This window comes from Neofelis nebulosa, chromosome 2 (genome assembly GCF_028018385.1).
Source record: "Neofelis nebulosa isolate mNeoNeb1 chromosome 2, mNeoNeb1.pri, whole genome shotgun sequence".
Taxonomy (NCBI): domain Eukaryota; kingdom Metazoa; phylum Chordata; class Mammalia; order Carnivora; family Felidae; genus Neofelis; species Neofelis nebulosa.
Window position 1 is genome coordinate 178,681,576 of NC_080783.1, and position 21,742 is coordinate 178,703,317.

Sequence of the window (21,742 nt, forward strand, 5' to 3'; positions counted from 1 at the left end):
GGATGAGGTTAGTATACCGCAAGGTAGGCAATTTTCCCCCTTGTTTATAGGCTTGTTCCAGGCCACGCAGCAGGTCAATGGTGGAGTTAAAATTAATACTCTGGCTTCTAGACTCTCAATTTAGTACTCTTCCCATTCAAAGCCTCCGTTTCCTCATTCACAAACAGTCATAATACAGGATCGTTTTGAGGATTGAAGAAGGTAGTACAGATAAGGGCTTAAAATGGTGCCTGGCTTATAGTAGGTGCTCAATAAATGTAAGCTGTTGTTATCGGCTGTCTTATTCCTGAGCTACGAAGTGGGGGAGGGGCAGTGAAGGGGATGCCACCAAGGGGAAGGAAGGACGAGGACACGACTGGCTACATAATTTGCTGGCCCAGTGCAAAATGAAAATGCTGAGCCCCTTGCTTACAAAGTGGGGAGGGGAGTGCCCCTAAATATATTAAAATAAACAGATTTTCTTCTGTGGTCTCTCTCCTGTACTGGCATGGTATTTTTTAGCTACTACTTAATGTCACGTTCCCACGGACAGAGGGATATTCATGGGGTGAATGCAGGCCCTCACAGTCACCCAGGAGCCCCAAAACTCAGTGCTCGTGTGCATGTGTCTGTGTGTGTGTGTGTGTGTGTGTGTGTGTGTGGCCAGTGGCTGCCAGTTTGACTCTCCCTGCAGCACCAGATCAACACACTATGCCCCCACTAGGAGCACAGAAATTGAGCTAGACATTCACCCTTCCCGCATGCCCACCCCCCACCTCACAGCATAGAACGACCTCCATTCAGGGACATGGGCCCGGCTCCTTGACGGGGGAGGGGAGATGGGCAAGAGGCTTCTCCCACCACGTTACCCCACACACTCAGCACAGTGCACATGGCGCTGTCAGCCCGGGATGGGGACGGCCGCCTCCACGCCCTGCCAGGAGACGTGGCAGGATGGGCTCACGGGACCCCAACCTTCCCCGTGTCTGCGTCCAGGCCCTCTCTGGGGTCAGAAGGAGGCAGCAGTCACTGATAGCAATGGGAAGGAGGCTGGCCAAGCCCTGCATCTGAGCGGGGTAAGAGTGGGTTGTGGAGAACATGTCCCAGGGAGCGAGGAAGCTGTGGGAGGCAGGATCCTACATGAGCCAAGGCTCCAAGTCCCCTGGCCCGTCCCATTGTCCCAGCAGGCCTCACTTGCAAAATGCAGATTCAAAGCTCCAAGTCCCCTGGCCCGTCCCATTGTCCCAGCAGGCCTCACTTGCAAAATGCAGATTAAGGATTTCAAACAGCTACTGCAGAATACTGAACCCCAGGCACGGGGCCCTTCGGAATGTGGAACCCTGTGTGACCCACTGGTCCCACACCCACGAAGCCGGCCCTGGGTGGGAGCCTTCTGCAACTCTCCCACCTTAGACTGGGGGTAACTCCAGGGAGCTGCCAGCACCTGGTGGTTACCTGTGGCCGGGGCCGACATCATCGAGCCCGTCCCTCACATCTGTCAGAGCACAGCAGGCTGCGCACCGTGACGGGTCTGTGCCCGCCAGGCTACTTGTTGCCCCTTGTGGGCAGGGCCTGTTCCTCATTCAACCTCATGTCCCCAAGCATGCTCTCATTCCACCTATAGGTAAGTTATTCAGACTTATCCTGTGCGAGGCTCTCAGCCACACACCAGGGATTCGGTAGAGAACAAAGCCAGCAGGCCCCTGCCTGCATGCAATTTGAGGTCTATTTAATGGCAAAAAAACAAGTAAACACATAAATGTGGTAATTTCAACTTGCGATAAGTGTTACGAAAGAGACAATCAAGAAGTGACCTACTTTAGACAGGTGGGTCGGGAGAGGCCTCTGAGGAGATGCCATTTAACCTGACAAATGAAGGATAGGAAAGAGCCAGCCATGGGCAAAGGGAGGAGAAGGGCATTCCAGACAAAAGGACTCTATCATGTACAAAGACCCTGAGGCAGGAGAGAGCTTGGCGTGTTCAAGGACCTGTAAGGCCACTGTGACCAGAGCCAGGCCTGGGGAGGGGGTGGGAGAGTGGGTAACGAGAGGCATGACTGGAGAGGTAGGTATGGGTCAGGGAAGGCAGGCTCTCCTATGCCTTGGGGAAAAATCTGGATTTTATTCCACGTATGATGTGACATCACGGAGATGTAAAACAAGGACGGTGGATATTTGTTGCAATTTTGGCTGCCCAGTTCCTAAGCCTCCTTCCTAGTTGGAATTTCTTATTTTGTATGCTATTAATGGGAGAGTATGCCTCTGTGGAGGAGAGAGGGGCCAGGTCTGTTCTCTGTCCTGAGTAGCCAAGGCAAAAGCAGAGACCCAGGCTGGGCCGATTGGACTCTCCCACATAGATCTTTGATTCTGGAGTCATTGGGATGGCAGAATTCATCCATGGCCCAGTGATAGTGCCCCTGTCAGGGATGGTGGGGTCCTGGGGGTGGGGGGTTGGTTCTCAAGGCAACCACAGTGACAGCAGCATCCTGGCCTGACTGTTGATGCTAAAAGACAGTCCAGGCCCAGGGCTCCAACTGTGGTTGATTCTGGAGATCTTGCAACACCTTATTACTATGTTCTTTTGCATCCGTATGTTTGTGACTAAGAAAACCAGAGTGAGTTTCTGTGGCTCGCAAGCCAGAGCCCTGACTGTTACGGTAGGGGCATATAATCATGAAACACGATTAGATTTACACTTTGACATCACTTTGTGGAGAAAGGCCTGAGGATGAGAATGGAAATGGGTAGGACTCAGTTAGGGGGTGTCAGAGAAATGCACGTGAGAGATCATGGGAGCCCGGGCAAGTATGTGGGCAGCAGAGAAGGGGAAAGATAGAACTTGCTGATGGAGGGGAACAGAGGGCATTTTACCTTGCCGATGCTTCATTCCATGAGTTACACCCTCACCTTGTTGTGCAATAGGTTTGAAGCAGCTTACACATATAGTAAAATATTTAAAAAAATCATGCCCTTCTGGGAGGCACAGAACAGAAGGGAACTATGGGAGACAAATCAACCAGTTCTAAGGTCCCGTGCATTCACTGTAACTGAACTAATATTTGACTGAGTTTCCTGGTGCCCAAGTACAGATAGAAACAATTGGTTATATAGTCCTCATTTTTCAGTACATAAGGAGAAAGCTGGCCAGGAGATACAAATCTCTCCTTGTCCTTGGCTCACAGATTTTCTCTTAGGAGGCCCTAGGGAGTACCAAGTGGGCCTCAGTCCCCTGTTGGTTGATTACACAAGTCCTCACCCATGTGACAGGGTTGCCCAGGCCTCATCAGGGGAGGCTCAGAGGTAAGTCAAGGCCAAGTGGTCAGCCATTGGCCTCCAATGACCCCAGAGTCACGCTTTAGATAAGAACCCAAAAGACTTAAGGTCAGGACCAGTGCTAAATATTAGCTGTCTGGAATTTTGTTTTTAATTGGAACAAAATTCAACACTGATTAGGACATTGGAAGAGACAGAGACATTCGTTTAATTATTTATAGTGTGGTTGGGTGCAGTGATCAGTATTGAGGGCAAAGTTTAAACTGGGTTCCCCACTTATGTGGTAGCAGAGGGGAAGGATGGGTGCAAGGGGGTAGCGGTACAGAGGGCTGGCACTCTGCCTGTGTGCACAAGCCACGGTGCAGAGAACACCATTTCAAATGTCAGGCAAGTGCCGCCAAGTCCAGCCTGTCTGTATAAATGGGAAAACAGCTCTGCAGCAGCTGGACTTGAACCCACCATCCTGACCTCCATGCCAGTAAATTAACCCTCATGGCAGGCTCTCTCAGCAGACAAAGCCCATTTATAGTTGCTAGATGGCACCTCCTAAGTACACTGGGAGAGAGTTTAGAGGATAGGAAACAGGGGCTGAAATAAGTCCAGTTTCATATTAACTCTCAAATGCCTAGAAAATAAATTACCCACCATCGCCTTCTACCACAACACACTAGTTAATCAATATTTTGCTGTGTGTGTGTGTGTGTGTGTGTGTGTGTGTATGTCATGTGTGTACATGTGCACGTACATGCAGAGGATAGGAGGTGGCTGGGAATTTCTCTGAGCCTCTGTTGTCTGATCCAACAACAAAAAGCACAGTAGCTGAGAGTCAGAAGGCACAAGTTCTAATTCAGGCTCTATAAGAACTTGCCATATGACTCTGAGTCAGTAATTTCCCTCGCTGGGCCTTTGCATCTGAAAAAATGAAAGAACTGCTTTAGATTACCCAGAGTCTTCTAGATCTTCCGGTCTGTGGCTGTAAAATGAGCTCAGATTTATACCTAAAGCATACGTCAGAGATTTTTAGTGGTCTGGTGGGTTTCCAAAGCAGTTATAGGATATCTTTCTATTAAGCAGAACTGATCACGTTAATGCTCTGCTTGAAAATCCTTCTGGAATTCACCAATACCTTCAGGATGAAGTCTACCCTCCTCAGTAAGACACATCAGGTCCCTTAAGTGCTGGTCCCTGATGATGGCTCCAGTCTCATCCTTCACCACTTCATGCCTCCCACAGTTCCACTTCTGCCAAACTGATGTCACCTCCACATCTTAGATCGCAGCTCCCCCGCTCTGTCCTGCTCTGCTCCCCACTCTCCTGTTCCCCACACACTCCAAAACTTCACTATCTCTAGACAATTGGCTCGCCATCCTCTTCCCCAGGAAGCCTTCCTCTGACCACCTTCCTACCCACCCACATCTTCCAGAACCCTCTGCTTCCCTCCCTCACTACACCATCGCCCCCTCTGGGTTATGAGATTTTTCTAGGGCCGACATCAGTTGTGTTGATTTCTGTATCACCAGTATCTATTATTTCAGGACGATTCAGTACCATTATTTCTTTTTTCTTTTTCTTTTTTTTTTAACGTTTACTTATTTTTGACAGAGAGAGAGAGAGAGAGAGAGAGAGAGAGAGAGAGTGCAAGCAGGGGAGGAGCAGAGAGAAGGGGAGACACAGAATCTGAAGCAGGCTGCAGGCCCTGAGCCATCAGCACAGAGCCCAACGTGGGCTCGAACTCACGAACAGTGAAATCATGACCTGAGCCGAAGTCGGACGCTCAACTGACTGAGCCAGCCAGGTGCCCCATCAGTACCATTATTTCTGAATCCATGTGCTAAAAGCCAACTCATTTTATAAGTAGAGTTTTCTTTTGTCTCTTGGTCTCCTTCTCTCTCCATTCTTCAGTCTCAGGTGCAATAGCAGGGAGCAGAGGCAAATATTTAAAGTATTTAAAATGTGAAGTGGTCCATGGGTGCCTGGGTGGCTCAGACGGTTAGGTGTCCGACTTCGGCTCAGGTCATGTTCTTGCAGTTTGTGGTTCAAGCCCCACGTCGGGCTCTGTGCTGACAGCTCAGAGTCTGGAGCCTGCTTTAGATTCTGTGTCTCCCTCTCCCTGGCCCTCCCCCACTCACACTCTATCTCACTCTCTATCTCTCAAAAATAAATAAACATTAAAAAAATTTTTTTAAATGTAAACTGGTCCACTGAAAGCAAACAGTTACAGGAAGCGAGTACATTCTGTGAACTGGCCATGAGGCAAGTTGGCTTTCATGGAACTGGTCAGTAGATGATTTATATTCATCAAATTGGCCTGCTTCTAGCTCAGTGCTTGGCACATAGTGGACACTCAATAAAAGTTAACTGTTATTCTCAGTGTTCTTATTATCAGTGGTCACTTGGCAAATGTTGGATAAATACAGGTCATTTATGTACCGCAGTTTAAAGTCATGAGCAACTGGGGCGCCTGGGTGGCTCAGTCGGTTGAACGTCCGACTTCGGGTCAGGTCATGATCCCACGGTTCGTGGGTTCAAGCCCCGCATCGGGCTCTGTGCTGACAGCTTAGAGCCTGGAGCTTACTTCAGATTCTGTGTCTCCCTCTCTCTCTGCCCCTACTCTGCTCACACTCTGTCTCTCAAAAATAAATAAATGTTAAAAAAAAAAATTAAAGTCATGTGCAAGAAACTCTTGCCTGTTGCTCTACTTGAAACGCCTTTCCCTTCCCAAGCTATAAAAATCTTACTCATTTTTCAAGGCCTAGTTCCAAAGCCACCTCCTCCAGGAAACATTCCAAGCCCTGCAGGCAAACTTTATACCTTTACAGCCTCCCCCATCTCACAGAACTGTGAGGATTCCTTTACTACGTCCATCTGTGCTGGGAAACCGTAACCTTCTTGAGTGAAGGAGCAAGCTCTTACCTAACTCTGAGTCCTTGGCGTCTAGCTGAGGGCCGGGCACAGAGGAGGTGCTCGTGAATGTTTGCTGACTGAAGAAAATGAGATGAAGAAGCCCAGATTCTGGGTCTGACTTGGTCGCTCACTGTCTCTGTTACCTTTGCCTCTCAGCGTTCTCCATTCCCTTCTAAAGTGAGAGGACTGGATCAGGTCAACTTTTCCCAAAGGGTGTTCTTTGGATCATGTATGATGATGACAGGCATTTCCTCAGGGGGAGACCTGGGGGTTGTGTGTGTTAGGAACATCAGTCAGTGCTTTGTCAGTTTGGTTTTTTTTCCCCCAAGTTTTGTTTGTTTTGAAGCTTCAGGGCTTCTCAGAGCTTTAAAAATATTCGCGTGCTGTATGAATTTCCAGGAGGAGGGTATAGCGTGCAGCGTTTCTCAAACTACTTGAATCAGGGAACTCGATGTAGTAAAGCTTATCTGCGGTATTTGGCCTCCAAAGACGTGCTTTGAAAAACACTAGAGTAGCCACCTGCCTCAGGGGCCTTCTCTACTCCATCCGCTGGGTCTAGGTCCCAGGAAATCGGAGATGAATCGGACACAGTACTGTCACAAGGCTCCCCGTTGGGCAGCCAGAGGCTGGGTGGCAAGAATCAGTGTCCGAGGAGAGGGGCAGATACAGCGCCATGCGTCCAGGAGAGAGAACACCTGCCTAGCTGTAGGGCTCTGAGACGGCCTCAGGGAAGGGCGTGTGTGTGAGAGCAGGCCCCTGTTGATGAGGTGTTTGGACGGTTGGCTATAGAGGGGAAGAGCCAACAACATCAGCAAGGCCAAGGAGAGAAACCACAAGGGATGTGCAAGCCCCAAGAATTGGTCTGCAGGCCACAGCATGAGGCGCAGCCCACAGGTGAGATGGGGAAGGAAAGCGGGAGTTGGCTCAGGAAGGACCTTGAGCACAGGGCTGGGCCCCGGCTTCGTTCTGAGTGCAGAGGGCAGCTGCTGAGGCTGGGGATGCGCTTGCTAAGGGGCAATCTCGCAGCCAGTCGCAAGTGGGGTAGGAAGAGAGGGCAACAGGGGGAGGAGGAGGAAGGCCTGGCAGAAGGAACAGCTGTGAGGACAAAAAAAAAAAAAAAGGGGGTCTGTAAGACCCCACATCAATAGAACTTGTATACATAGGAGAGGGAGAGAGAGTGCTTCAACATATATTTACTGAGCGCCTGCCATGGGCCAGCAGCAGCCAAAAGGATGCAAAGTGGGTTCCACTGCATGGGCTCCACCTGCATGGAGCGTGCAGGCTAGTGGGGGCGGCGCAGAACTACCTACCAGGTCAGGTGCAGTAAAGAGAAGCTTAGGACGTCAAGCATGGAAAAGGAGGTAACCTAGCCTGGTGGGGGATCCAGGGCTAGCTTGTTGCAAGAAGTGGCACCGAGCGGAAGTCTGAAGGATGAGCAGGAGCTGACCAGGCAGGGCGACTCTAAGAGCCTAAGAGCCTGTGGAAGGGGGCGCCTGGGTGGCTCAGTTGGTTGAGCATCTGACTTCGGCTCAGGTCGTGATCTCACGGTTCATGGGTTCGTGGGTTTGAGCCCCACGTTGGGCTCTGTGCTGACAACATGGAGCCTACTTCACATTCTCCTTTCTATCTGCCCTCCCCCACCTCTCAAAAATGAATAAACATTTTTTAAAAATTAAAAAAAATAAATAAAGAGCATATGGAAGGAGCTGAAGGCCAGTGTAGCTGGTTTGTGGGTTAAGGGCCTGGGAAGGTGGCGATGCCGCTCAGAAGAACAGAATCTAGAAGTCCTAGATGCAGGAAGTGAGAAGACAAGAAGCCAAAAGGGAGCAGCCAGAATAGAATTCAGGACTTTCCAACCCACTTCCCCACCCACTGCTGAAACCCCCACTCCAAGCGCATCTCAAGCTTGGAACAGTCTCCTGACCTTTCATGAAGTCCCAGATGCTGCACCTCTGTCCTGAGAGCCGGACCACGGGGCAGTTGGGGGCCAGACCTCCTGGCTCAGTCCTGTCCTCGAGTCGCTGCCATCGGACCTTCAGGACAAACCAGAAATACTGCACGCTGTACAGAGTTGGGGCCCAGTTGTCATAGGAAAAGTGGGGGTTCTTCCGGTTCATGGCCACGATGTGTTGCTTGACTCTCGAGGGAAACAATATCAGGAACACTTTGCCCACAGCCACCTGCAGGGCCACCTGAAAGAGGACCCAGAGCCTCCTCAGCCACAGTCCTGCCTGGGGCAGCCCCATTTTGACACAGCCAGAGCTGGCTCTGGGGCTGGTGGGCAGAGAGGCCACAGCCAGGCGGTAATGGGAGGAGCTGAACAAAGGTGCAGGGTGGATGTAGCCAACCCGGGACAGCAGGAAGGTCCTGGGACAGAAGGTGTCTGCCTTCCTGTCAATGGAATGGAAAATTCCAAACCGAGGGCTCAAAGGTCTCTTCTAATTATTATCATTTCTGATCCTTTGCCTTAACCTTTGAGAGATCCTTGGACTGAGAGACTTCAGATTTTAAATCCTCCCTCTCATAAATTTTCAAAAACCAATACTTATAAAGATCACACTTAAAAGGACTCTTTGGTCCTTTAGAAAGGCTTTGTTGTAAGTAACTCCTAACATTAATCGTTCTTTTAATAATGTAAATTGTTCCTTTACTAATGAAAGATGGTTTTCCCACTCACAGCTTCTTACTTGGTGGTTGAATGTTTCTGGAGGCATAGCCTCCCCTAGAGGATTTTGGGCCTGGAAACTCCCAGGCAGAGACAGAGCTGGGTTATCCCCAAGAAAACCTGGACCTTTGTGTGTGTGTGTGTGTGTGTGTGTGTGTGTGTGTGTGTGTGTGTTGTGTGATATAACTACAACACTCTGCACTCAGCATGGTGGCAGTCCAGAGTGGGGAAAAGACAAGTAAGCAAAAAGTTATCATTTTAGCATATGAAGCACAGAAACAGAAGATGGGTGGGGGGCTTGGAAACATGGTGGAGGGCAGTTAATGCAGTTAATTCTATTTAGAGAGGTCAAGAGGACTTCCCCCAAAGTGATATCTACGCTGAAACCAGAAAGGCAGAATGGCAAGCAGTAAGCCAGGAAAATGGGGACATAGGTCCTAGTGGACGGAACCACATGTCCAAGGACCTAGAAGCCAGAGAGAGCATGGCCCACTGGAAAAATTAAAAGAAGAATCATAGAAGCTCAGAGCTGGAAAGTGTTTTAGAAAACATCTAAAACTACTTCCCTTTTAAGCAGGGAAACTGAGGCCTAGAGAGGGGAAGAGACTGAAGGCCAATTCTGCAATTAACTAATGTCCTAAAGAGTTAGTTCACAAAGCTTGAAGTTTACCCCTCCCCGACGCATTTGCATACCTGTGCGTTAGGGCAGAGGGAAGAAAGTCTTGAAAGCTGACTGTCACAGCCATAAAGGTGTTAACCTTGGCCTCTAGCACACTAACTCTATTTAGAGAAGAAAAAACACCTCCAAAAGCTGTTCTGTTTCTAAGCATCTCACTGTAAATGCCAAGCTGTGCCCCCAAAGTACAGCACCTGCCTGTTTGAGCAGTAATAACCCTAATGTGTACATAGCATTTTCCCATACAGAGCATTTCTGTTATTTGTTTTAAGTAGACTATTTTTTCAAGCAGTTTTAGATTTACAGCAACATTAAGCCAAAAGTACGGGAGTGCCCAACTACCCCTGGTCTCCATACTTGCACAGCCTCCCCTACTATCCGTATCCCACCAGAGTGGTACATGTGTTATAGTTGATGAGCCTATATTAACAAATCATTATCCCAAAGTCCATAGATTACATTAGACTTCACTCTTGGTATCGTACAATCTATGGGTTTTGACAAATCTATAATGATATGTACCCACCATTAAGGTATCATAAAGAATAGTTTTGATGCCCTTAAATCCTCTGTGCTCCTCCAGTTCATCCCTCCTTCTCCCCTAATCCCTGGCAACCATTAATCCTTTTAGTGTGTCCATAGTTTTACCTTTTCTAGAATGTTATATAGTTGGAATCTTACAGCATGTAGCCTTTTCAGTTTGACATCTTTCACTTAGTAATATGCATTTAAGAAACCCTCGTGTCTTTTCAGGACTTGATAACTCATTGTTTTTTTTAAACATTGGACAATATCCCATTGTCTGGATGTACCACAGTTTATCTGTTCACCTATTAAAGGACATCTTGGTTGCTTTCAGGTCTTGGCAATTACAAATAAAGCTGCTGCTATAGACTGTTTGTATCCTGCCCTACCCCTCCTCCCCCCCATTCATATGTTGAAACCTAATCCCCAAAGTGATGGTATTTGTCTTTTTGTGAGGCCTTGTAAGGTGATTAGGTAATTAGAGTGGAGCCGTAATGAATGGGTTAGAGCTCCTTCACCCCTTCATCCATGTGAGGACACAAGATGACTGACTGTCTGGGAACCAGGAAGTGGGCCCTCACTAGATACCAAATCTGCTGGTGCCTTGATCTTGCACTTCCAGCCTCCAAAACTGTGAGAAATAAATTTCCGTTGTGATCCACCCAGTCTATGGTATTCTGTTATAGCAGAATTAATGGATTAAGACAGGTGCCATAAACAACTATACGCAAGTTTCTGTGTGGACGTGTTTTCAACCCATTTGGGTAAATACCAAGAAGCACAAAGGCTGGATCTTATGGTGAAAGTATGATTAATTTTAAGAGAAATTGATAAATTGTCTTCTAAAGTGGATGTGTCATTTTATATTCCCATCATCAATGAATGAGAGTTACTATTGTTCCATGTCCTCACCAGCATTTGGTGTTGTCTGTGTTCTGAATTTTGGCCATTCTAATAGGTATGTAATAGTATCTCACTCTTGCTTTAATTTGCAATTCTCTAATGGCATATGATAACGAGCAGCTTTGTATACACTTATTTGCCATCCATATATCTTCTTTGGTGAGGTGTCTGTTCCAATCTTTCATGCATTTTAAAATCCGTTTGTTCATTTTTTATTGCTGAGTTTTAAGAGTTGTTTCTTTTACATAATAGTCCTTCATCAGCTATGTCTTTTGTGAATATTTTCTCCCAGCCTGTGTGGTTTGTCTTCTCAGTCTCTTGACCAATGTCTTTTGCAGAAGTTTTTAATTTTAATGAAGTCTAGCCTACCAATTCTTTTTTTCACAGATTGTGCTTTTGGGGTTGTATCTAAAAAGTCATCACCAAACCCAAAGTCATCTAGGTTTTCTTCTGTGTTATATTCTAGGAGTTTTATAGTTTTCTGATTTACATGTAGGTCTAAGTTCCATTTTGAGTTAATTTCTATGAAATGTCTGTACCTAGATTCTTTTTTTTTTTTTTTTTTACATGTGGATGTCCAATTGTTCCAGCACCATTTTCTGAAGACTGTCTTTTGTCCTTTGTATTGTCTTTGTTCCTTTGTCAAAGATCTTTTGATTATATTTGTGTGGGTCTATTTCTGGGCACTCTTTTCTGTTCCATTGATCTTTTTGTCTATTTTCCTGTCCATATCATACTGTCTTGACTACTGTATCTTTATATTAAGTCTTGAAGTTGAGTAGTGTCAGTCCTCCAACTTTGTTCTTCTCTTTCAATAGTGCATTAGCTATTCTGGGTCTTTTGTCTCTCTATATAAACTTTGGAATGAGTTTGTCAATATCCACAAAATAACTTGCTGGGATTTGCTTTGGGATTGTGTTGAATCTATAGATTAAGTTGGGAAAAACTGACATCTTGAAAACATTGAGTCTTCCTGTTCATGAACATGGAATGTCTTTCCATTGTTTAAGTTCTTGTTTGACTTATTTCACCAGAGTTTTCCTTGTATAGATTTTTTATATATTTGGTTAATTTATATCTAATATTTCATTTTGGGGGGTGCTAATGTAAGTGGTATTATGACTTTAATTTCAGATTCCAATTGTTCATTGCTGTTATATGAAAAAGCAATTAACTTTTGTATATTAACTTTGTATCCTACAACTTTGCTATAAACACTTATTAGTTCTGGGAGGTTTTCTTGCCAATTAATTCAGATTTTCAATATTGTAATCTATGAACAAAAAAACTATTTCTCCCTTCCCAATCTGTATACCTTTTATTTCCTTTTCTTGTGTCTTATTGCATTCTCTAGGACTTCCAGTATGATGTTGAAAAAGAGTGGTGTTAGAAGGGATATTGGCAGAGGTTATTGGGAGGACATGACTGCCAGTTGACCCACAAGCTGGGCCTGGGAAATCAGAGGCTCCTTATCACCTCCCCTATCCTTGGAATGTGTGTGTCATTTGCCTTCCCTGTGTTAGAAGCTGCCCAAGGACACGGCCTTGAGATAGTAATGTGCTGTTGAGACCATCTGGATGGTATACGTGACAAACCCAGTTAATGCCTCTATACAACTTTTAAGATTCTGGTAGGCAGGTGCAGAGATCTACTTCTCTTGTGGTTGCCCAAGACAAGCCTCATAAGTAAGTTCTCTTGCTTACTGAAACTGCCACCTACCAATCTGGAATAGTCTGCCTCTTTCTTCAGTCTCTCCTTGCCCTCTGTGTAAAGGGGCCAAGTTGTGGACCAACAGGGTACACTCTTGCCTTGTTCCTGATCTTGGTGGGAAAGTATCTAGTTTCTCACCATTATGTATGATGTTAGCTGTAGGTTTTTTGTAGATGTTCTTTATCAAATTGAGAAGTTTCCTCTATTCCCTTTTCTGAGAGTTTTTATCGTTAATGGGTGTTAGATTTTGTCAAATGCTTTTTCTGCATGTATTTTGCTATAATCGTGTGATTTTTCCTTAATCTGCTGATGTAATGGATCACATTAATTCATTTTTGAATGTTGACCAAGTCTTACATATCTGGAATAAATCTCACTTGGTCATGGTGTGTAATTCTTTTTATACATCGTTGGATTCAACTTGCTAATTTTATTGAGGATTTTTGCATCTCTGTTCATAAAAAATGTTGGTCTCTAATTTTCTTTTTTTGTAATGTCTTTGCCTGGTTTGGGTATTAGGGTAGTGTTGGTTTCATAGAATGGATTAGGAATTATTCCCTCTGCTTCTAATTTCTGGACAAGACTGTGGAGAATTGTTATAATTTCTTCCTTCAACATTTGGTAGAATTCACCAGTGAACTAGTGGGTTAATTTGGGTCTGGTGCATTTTCTGTTTTCAAAAGTTATTATTTATTCAATTTCTTTCTTTATTAAAAAAACTTTTTTTAACGTTTATTTATTTTTGAGAGAGAGAGACACAGAGCACAAGCAGGGGAGGGGCAGAGAGAGAGGGAGACACAGAATCCAAAGCAGGCTCCGGGCTCTGAGCTGTCAGCACAGAACCCCAAGCAGGGCTCGAACCCACAGACCGTGAGATCATGACCTGAGCTGAAGTCGGAAGCTTAGCCAAGTGAGCCACCCAGGTGCCTCTTGATTCAATTTCTTTAATAGGTATAGATCTATTCAGATTGTTTATTTCTTCTGGTATGAGTTTTCACACGTTGTGTCTTTCAAAGAATTAATCCATTTTATTTTGGTTATTACATGTGGGCATAGAGCTATTTAGAGTATCCCTTTAATATTCCTGGGATCTCTAGTAATGTGCCCTCTTTCATTTCCAATATTAGAATTTTTTCTTAGTTAGCCTGGCTAGAAGTTTATCAATAAACCTCTGGTTTTTGGCTTCCTTGATTTTCTCTATTGAATTCCTGTTTTCAATTTCATTGATTTCTGTTCTAATTTTCATTATTTATTTTCCTCTGCTTACTTTAGAGTTAATTTTCTCTCTCTCTTTTTCTAGTTTCCTCAAGTAGAAGCTTAGATTGCGGACTTTAAATCTTTCTTCTTTTCTAATTTTCTAGGTATTTTTCTCTTATTTTTTTTTTTTTTTAATTTTTTTTTTCAACGTTTTTTATTTATTTTTGGGACAGAGAGAAACAGAGCATGAACGGGGGAGGGGCAGAGAGAGAGGGAGACACAGAATCGGAAACAGGCTCCAGGCTCCGAGCCATCAGCTCAGAGCCCGACGCGGGGCTCGAACTCACGGACCACGAGATCGTGACCTGGCTGAAGTCAGACGCTTAACCGACTGCGCCACCCAGGCGCCCCAGGTATTTTTCTCTTATTGATTTCTACTCTGATTTCAATGTGGCCTGAGAGCATATATAACATAGTTTCTACTCTTTTAAATTTGTTAAGGTATATTTTATAGTCCAAAATGTGGTCTATCTTGGTGAATGTTCCATGTAAGTTTGAGAAAAATGTATATTCCACTGTTGTTGGATGAAGTAGTCTATATATGTCAGTTGTATCCACTTGACCAATGCTGCTGTTAAGTTCCACTATGTCCTTACTGATTTTCTGTCTGCTAGATCTGTCCATTTCTGATAGAGGGACATTAAAGTCTCCAACTATAATAGTGGATTCCTCTATTTCTTCTTTCAGTTCTATCAGTTTTTGCCTCATGCATTTTAATGCTTTGTTGTTAGGCACATACACATTAAAGATTGTTATGTTTTCTTAGAGAATTGATCCCTCATCATTATGTAATGCTCCTTCTTGGTAATTTTTCTTGCTCTGAAGTTTGCTCTGAAATTAGTGTAGCCATTCCAGCTTTCTTTTGATTAGTGTTAGCATAGTGTATCTTTCCTCATCCCTTTACTTTTTTAAAAATAGAGTTATGGGGCACCTGGGTGGCTCAGTCAGTTGGGCGGCTGACTTCGGCTCAGGTCATGATCTCTCGGTCAGTGAGTTCGAGCCCCGCGTCGGGCTCTGGGCTGACAGCTCAGAGCCCGGAGCCTGTTTCTGATTCTGTGTCTCCCTCTCTCTCTGACCCTCCCCCGTTCATGCTCTGTCTCTCTCTGTCTCAAAAATAAACGTTAAAAAAATAAAAAAAATAGAGTTATTATGTAAACAGTTATTGGAACGATATGATCTATATAACCACTGTTCCTATTACTTTTTTACTTTTGATTTTTTTTTGTGGTAAAGTACACAAAACATAAAATTTACTGCCATAAACAGTTTTAGCATACAATTCAGTGACATTAAGAACATTCACACTATTGGGGCGCCTGGGTGGCTCAGTCGGTTAAGCGGCCGACTTCGGCTCAGGTCATGATCTCGCGGCCCGTGAGTTCGAGCCCCGCGTCAGGCTCTGTGCTGACCGCTCAGAGCCTGGAGCCTGTTTCAGATTCTGTGTCTCCCTCTCTCTCTGACCCTCCCCCGTTCATGCTCTGTCTCTCTCTGTCTCAAAAATAAATAAACGTTAAAAAAAAAAAATTTAAAAAAAGAACATTCACACTATTGTACAACCATCATCATCATCCACCCATATAACTCTTTCCTTCTTGCAATTCTGAAACTATATTCATTAAACAATAACTCCCCATTCCCCACATCCCTCAGCCTCAAGCAACCACCATTGGTTTTTTGCCTATGAATCGGACCACTCTCAATACCTCATATAAATAGAATCATAGAATATTTGCCTTTTTTGTGACCGGCTTATTTCACTTAGCATAATGTTCTCAAGGTTCATCCATGCTGTAGCATATTGAGGAATTTCATTCTTAATTTAAGGCTGATTAATATTCCAATATATGTATTCCACTGTATGGATAATATGTATAATATTCCAATGTATGTATGTAACACATTTTGCTTATCCCATCTACTGATGGTCACTTGGGTTCCTTCCATATTTTAGTTATTATTGTGAATAATTGGCTAGGAACATAGGTTTTTAGGACCCTGATTTCAATTCTTTTGGGTACATACCCAGAAGTGGAAGTGCTGAATCATATGGTAATTCCATTTTTAATTTCTTTAGGAACTGTTTTCCATAAAGGCTTCATCATTTTACATTCCCACCAACAGTGCACAAGGATTTCAATTTCTCCATATCCTTGCCAACACTAGCTATTTTGTGTTGTGTTTTGTTTTGTTTGCTTTCTTTTTGTTTTTATACTATCCATCCCAATGGGTATGAGATGATGTAAACATTAATATTTAAAATTTTAATGGTTATGTATTTCTTTCAATTTGTATTACCTATAAAAAGCACACCAAAACTGGGGCACCTGGGTGGCTCAGTTGGTTGGGCATCTGGCTCTTGGTGTCGGCTCAGATCATGATCTCATGGTTTGTGGGTTTGAGCCCTGCACTGGGCTCTGCGCTGATGGCATGGAACCTGCTTGGGATTCTCTCTCTCTCTCTCTCTCTCTCTCTCTCTGCACCCCCTACAAAATAGGTAGATAAACTTAAAAAAAACCCTATCATTTCATAGTTATTATCACTTAGGGTAAGACCAAAGTAGATAGTATAGCAGTGAGCTACGTCTTCAGAAAAGAGTTAATGTTAAAAAGTCCTTCTTGGGGCGCCTGGGTGGCGCAGTCAGTTGAGCGTCCGACTTCAGCCAGGTCACGATCTCGCGGTCCGTGAGTTCGAGCCCCGCGTCGGGCTCTGGGCTGATGGCTCGGAGCCTGGAGCCTGTTTCCGATTCTGTGTCTCCCTCTCTCTCTGCCCCTCCCCCGTTCATGCTCTGTCTCTCTCTGTCCCAAAAATAAATAAAAAACGTTGAAAAAAAAAAAAAAAGTCCTTCTTGTGAGATTGGCACTTTACTAGTGCTCGCAAACTTGGATTTTAGAAGGGTTCCCACCACTGAAAATAGTGGTTCACTGTGAACACCTGATGAACACCTTATGCCGAACACCTGCTTTCCTTCTGGGACTCTGGAATTTAGGTGTGTGCTAGACAGAGGGTGCCTATGTGACCAGCTCCCAGTAAAATAAAACCTTAGGTACTGAGTCTCTGATGAGCTTCCTTGGGAGACAATATTTCATACATGTTGTCACAACTTTTTCTCTGGACTGGTTTTCTCTGGACTTCTCCCCTTGTGCCTGTTCCCTTTGCTGATTTTGTTTTATATTTTTTTTCTGTGAAAGCATAGCTGTGAGTATGACTATACGCTAAGTTCTCTGCAACCTCCTACAGATCACTGAGACTTGGGGTGGACCTATGATACACCATGTTACACAGGCTGCCCATAAACATTTCAAACCTCCAGCACTTGTTATTTTCAGTGATACATTAACCATCACTTCAGAAAGCTGACAACTGTTTGTAATGCAAAGTAGGTATAAACATGTTTCACTGAAATCTAGAAAGGGATTAAATATGGTTTGCCTTTCCTTTCCAATTGCAGATATGTGTTGGGAGTTGGGATTCTTGGTGCTGTAGCACTGAAACCAAACAACAGACTCATTTTATTATGCTAGAAACAAATCCTTATCTTAAATAAAGAGACAATGAGGGGTGCTTGGGTGGCTTAGTCAGTTATGCATCTGACTTCAGCTCAGATCATGATTTCATGGTTCATGAATTCGAGCCCCGTCTTGGACTCTGGGCTGACAGTTCAGAGCCTGGAGCCTGCTTCGGATTCTGTGTCTCCCTCTCTCTCTGCCCCTCCCCCCTGTTCAGGCTCTGTCTCTTTCTTGCTCTCTCTCTCAAAAATAAATAATAAACATTAAAAAAAAAGACAACGAGCTTAATATATCTGTGTTACTGATTGATCATGTATTGTTCCATTATTTTCACTAAAAAGTTTTTTAGATATGTATTTGTATACATAGATTATTACTTTTATATTTTATCATTTATTTTCTTAATTTTTAATGACTTTGATTTTCATTGTATTTATTAGTATAGCTACATTCTATTAATGGCAAGAGATCGTGGTTTTCCATTTCATGAAGTTGATATACAGTTTCTCTCTAAAATAAACATATTTAGGGGCACCTGGGTGGCTCAGTCAGTTGAACATCCAACTTCAGCTCAGGTCATGATCTCATGGTTTGTGGGTTCGAGCCCCATGTCAGGCTCCGTGCCATCACTGGAGCCTGCTTGGGATTCTCTCTCTCTCCCTCTGCCCCTCCCCTGCTCGCACTATCTCTCTCCATCTCAAAAAGAAACATAACAAACAAACAAAAAAATTAAAAAATATATATATTTAAGTTTAAAGAGTGAGCTCACAAAACCATTTAAAAAAGAAGGAAAACGAGGATGTGGTAAGTGAACATAGGTGATGGTACACGGGATTTCAGTGAATTGTCCTTTACTTTCTGTGCATGCTTGGAATTTTGAATAATAGAAACACTAGTTAAGAATTGCTAGCAGTATGTCAGCCTTTTGCTCACGAAACAACTAGCTTTTCCATGAAAAAACTATTTTATTTTTTTTAATGTTTATTTATTTATTTTGAAAGAAAGAGAGACAGCATGCAAAAGGGAGAGGACCAGAGAGAGAGAGGGAGACAGAGGATCCAAAACAGGCTCTGTGCTGACAGTGGAGAGCCTGATGCAGGGCTCAAACCCAGGAACCGTGAGATCATGACCTGAGCCAAAGTTGGACGCTTAACCCACCTAGCCACGCAGACAACCCCCAAAAAACTATTTTAATGCATTACGTTCACAGGAGATAAAGGAAAACCTCCAAACATTGACGTGTAAGTGTACACACGCATAAATAACATCATTGGATAAAACCAAAATAGGGAACTGGGCAAAATGGTTTGGGCAAATGTAAAAGTTAAAGCACCCCTGAGGGAAAATGGCAATATCAGTTCTGTGATTATGCAAGGAAGTCTGGAACATGCTATAGGACAGAGCGGCCGATTCTGAGTTTCCTACATTAGGACAGAGACTCCTGGAAGGATATGAAAGTGGTCCCGTGTCGGCAGTGACTACTGGCTTCTGGAAGAATCAATATTAACTCTTTTCTGAAAAGATATCCCCTGTATCTTGGTGTCAACAATGACTGTGTGCATTTGAAAAAAGAGCCAAATAGAACCATTAGAAAAGAAAAAATATTTAGACCTGAGGATTTCCATAGATTAGGATAAAACTGATATGAGTATGCAAAGATTACCACCACGAGTAGTACAAAGAAACAAACCACCATGAGTGAGAGTCAGCAGAAAAACAACATTGAAATCCTTAAGAATTTCAGGTAGTGGAATTATCAAATACAGCCTATTTAAATAATTATAACTATGTGTTAAAAGTTTAATTCATTCATAGGAGTCAGGGAACCCTGACAACAAAGGCCAGCTTCTACCAGCAAACTATTAAGTATTTGCCTTCCTGGATTATTAAAAAAAAAAAAAAAAAGCATTCATGGGTTATCCAAAATGATTTTTAAAGAACCAAACAGAACTTTTAGAAAATGAATACATAATGGCTGGATTAAAAACTCAGTGGGTGGTTTAAATAGCAGATTAAGAACCCCTGAAGAAAGAATTAGCTAGAATGATGTATAAAGAAATCACTTGGGATGCCATGCAAATCAAAGGATTTGAAAAACATGAAAAAATGTTATTTGAAAACATGAAAGAGAAGTTAAAGCAATTCAGAGTGACATTTACAAAAAGTAATCAGTACGCTGTTTTAGTGAAGCTATAGAACACACACACACACACACACATACACACACATACACACACAAAAACAAGAACAAGGAGAAGATCTTGAAGTAGGCATGGGGGGGACAAGAAATAAGTAAAAGCAAGCAAGCAAAGAAAAAAAAAGTCAGAGGGAAGAAACAGTCCCCTACAAAGAATTGAGAATCATATTGACAGCAATTTTGAGTCAGCTTTCCTAGAAGCAGAGCCTGAGACAAGATCCTTCGGCACATGATTTACTGACAGGGCTCTCAGGAGAACCTTTAAGGTATAGGAAAACAGGACAGGGCAAGGGAAGAAGCTAAGTAAAATGTGGTTTCAGATGAGGTCTAGTCTTTCCCTGATCCCATGAGGATGCTCTGGATCATGTATGGCACCACTGAGTTATATCAATTTGAGGCAAAGAGGGGTCATCCATTAGTATACTCCTATCACTCAGTTACTGGCTACACGTATCACCTCCCAGACATTTCCAGACAAAGCAGCATCCTTCTGCTGAAGGGTAATTCTCCAGAGAAAAAGGAAGCTCTGAGCCATGAGTAATCACCACAGAAGTTGGGGAATGGATGCAGCAGGTAGTCATGAAGATTTAGGTGGGGCACCAAGTGCAACAGCAGAGTCCTCAGCAGCAACAATGGAAATCAGAAGGTAGTGGAATAATATCTTCAAAGTATTGAGGGAAAAAATAACTGGCAATCAGGAATTGTGTGCTCAACCCAACTGTCTTTAAAAAAATTTTTTTTTCCATTTATTTATTTTTTGAGAGACATAGAGAGACAGAGCACAAGTTGGGGAGGGGCAGAGAGAGAAGGAGACACAGAATCCGAAGCAGGCTCCAGGCTCTGAGCTGTCAGCACAGAACCCGATGCGGGGCTCAAACTCACAAACTGTGAGATCATGACCTGAGCCGAAGTCAGACGCTTAACTGACTGGACCACCCAGGCGCCCCCCAACTGTCTTTTAAGAATGGGGATGAGAGGCGCCTGGGTGGGTCAGTCAATGGAGTGTCTGACTCTTGATTTCAGCTCAGGTCATGATCTCATCGTTTGGGTGGTGAGTTTGAGCCCTGCTTTGGGCTCTATGCCTGCTTGGAATTCTCTCTCTCTGCCCCTCTCTCTCCCTCAAAATAAATAAATAAAAACTTAAAAAAAAAATCTATCAAATATTCCAAAAAAAAAAAAAAAAGAAAAGAAAAGAAAAGAATGGGGATGAAGGAAAGTATTCCTGAATAAACAAAAACTGAGTTTATGATCCCAGACTTCATTAAAATTACTTCTAAAATTTTCAGGAAGAAGGAAAATGCTCTCAGGAGGAATGTCTAAAATGTAAGCAGGCGTAGTGGCAATGAAACTGGTAAACATATAGGTAAATCTAAATAAATACGTTCTGAATAGAAAAATAAGAATAGAAATAAAGGGTTGGGCATCATCCCCCCAAAAGTGATTGATATAGAGGGAAATATTACAGTTCCTAACAGGATGGAGACACCTGGAAACAGCCCAGGAACCAAAGTGGTTGGTCAATCTGTCAAATTAATGTGAACACTGTGGGAGCTTCCCGGGCAACAGAGGGTGAGTAGGTCTCGGTGAAGGCACGGGACAGAGCTGACAACACCTAAGACAATGGTTGTGCACTGGGGACTGGAGAGAGGGTGGACTATCATGTTTCCATGTGTCCATTTGCTGTCCCATACATTCCACTAAGAGACCCTTTCACTCCCTCTTATTAAAAAAACAACTAAACAAAAAAACCAGTAGCCAGCCCATCACTACTGCTGAAACCAGACCAGAGTGGGGCATGGTTAACTGAGATTCAGGCAGACTGGCAAGTCCTAAGTGGTCTCCCTTTTACAATCTCTGTCCATATCTCCAAGGACTGGGTGGTTCTAGATAAAGGTGACAATGAGCAGTGCCAGGACACTGATACAGAGTATGTAACACAGCTGCCCTCTCCACTCTTTGGTAGCTCTCCACACCTTTCTCTCCCAATTCATCACATAGAACACAGGGCACAGGTGTTGTTTTGTTTTGTTTTGTTTTTGTTTTTTTAGGCTCTTCTCTCAGGTATTCATCACCAGGACAAGGGGCTAAAACCCCTAGGAGAGTAAGAGTTCATTCAGAAAGATAAAACACCGTCTTAAAGGAAAAGA

The 21,742-nt window shown here is 43.8% G+C and overlaps 1 protein-coding gene across 5 annotated transcripts in view; it reads right to left on the reverse strand.

Moving 5' to 3' along the window:
* The window catches only part of DIO1 (iodothyronine deiodinase 1), a 42,549-nt gene that overhangs the window by 9,358 nt on the left and 11,449 nt on the right, over nucleotides 1-21,742 (reverse strand). For 3 of the 5 annotated variants that reach the window (XM_058695966.1, XM_058695956.1, XM_058695975.1), the window contains exon 4: nucleotides 8,081-8,348. In XM_058695966.1, the coding sequence (XP_058551949.1) occupies nucleotides 8,081-8,273 (193 nt within the window). In that variant the 5' untranslated portion in view covers nucleotides 8,274-8,348. Of the gene's footprint in view, nucleotides 1-8,080; nucleotides 8,580-21,742 lie in introns of those variants that run through there. The other 2 variants (XM_058695984.1, XM_058695949.1) reach the window with 2 other exon arrangements.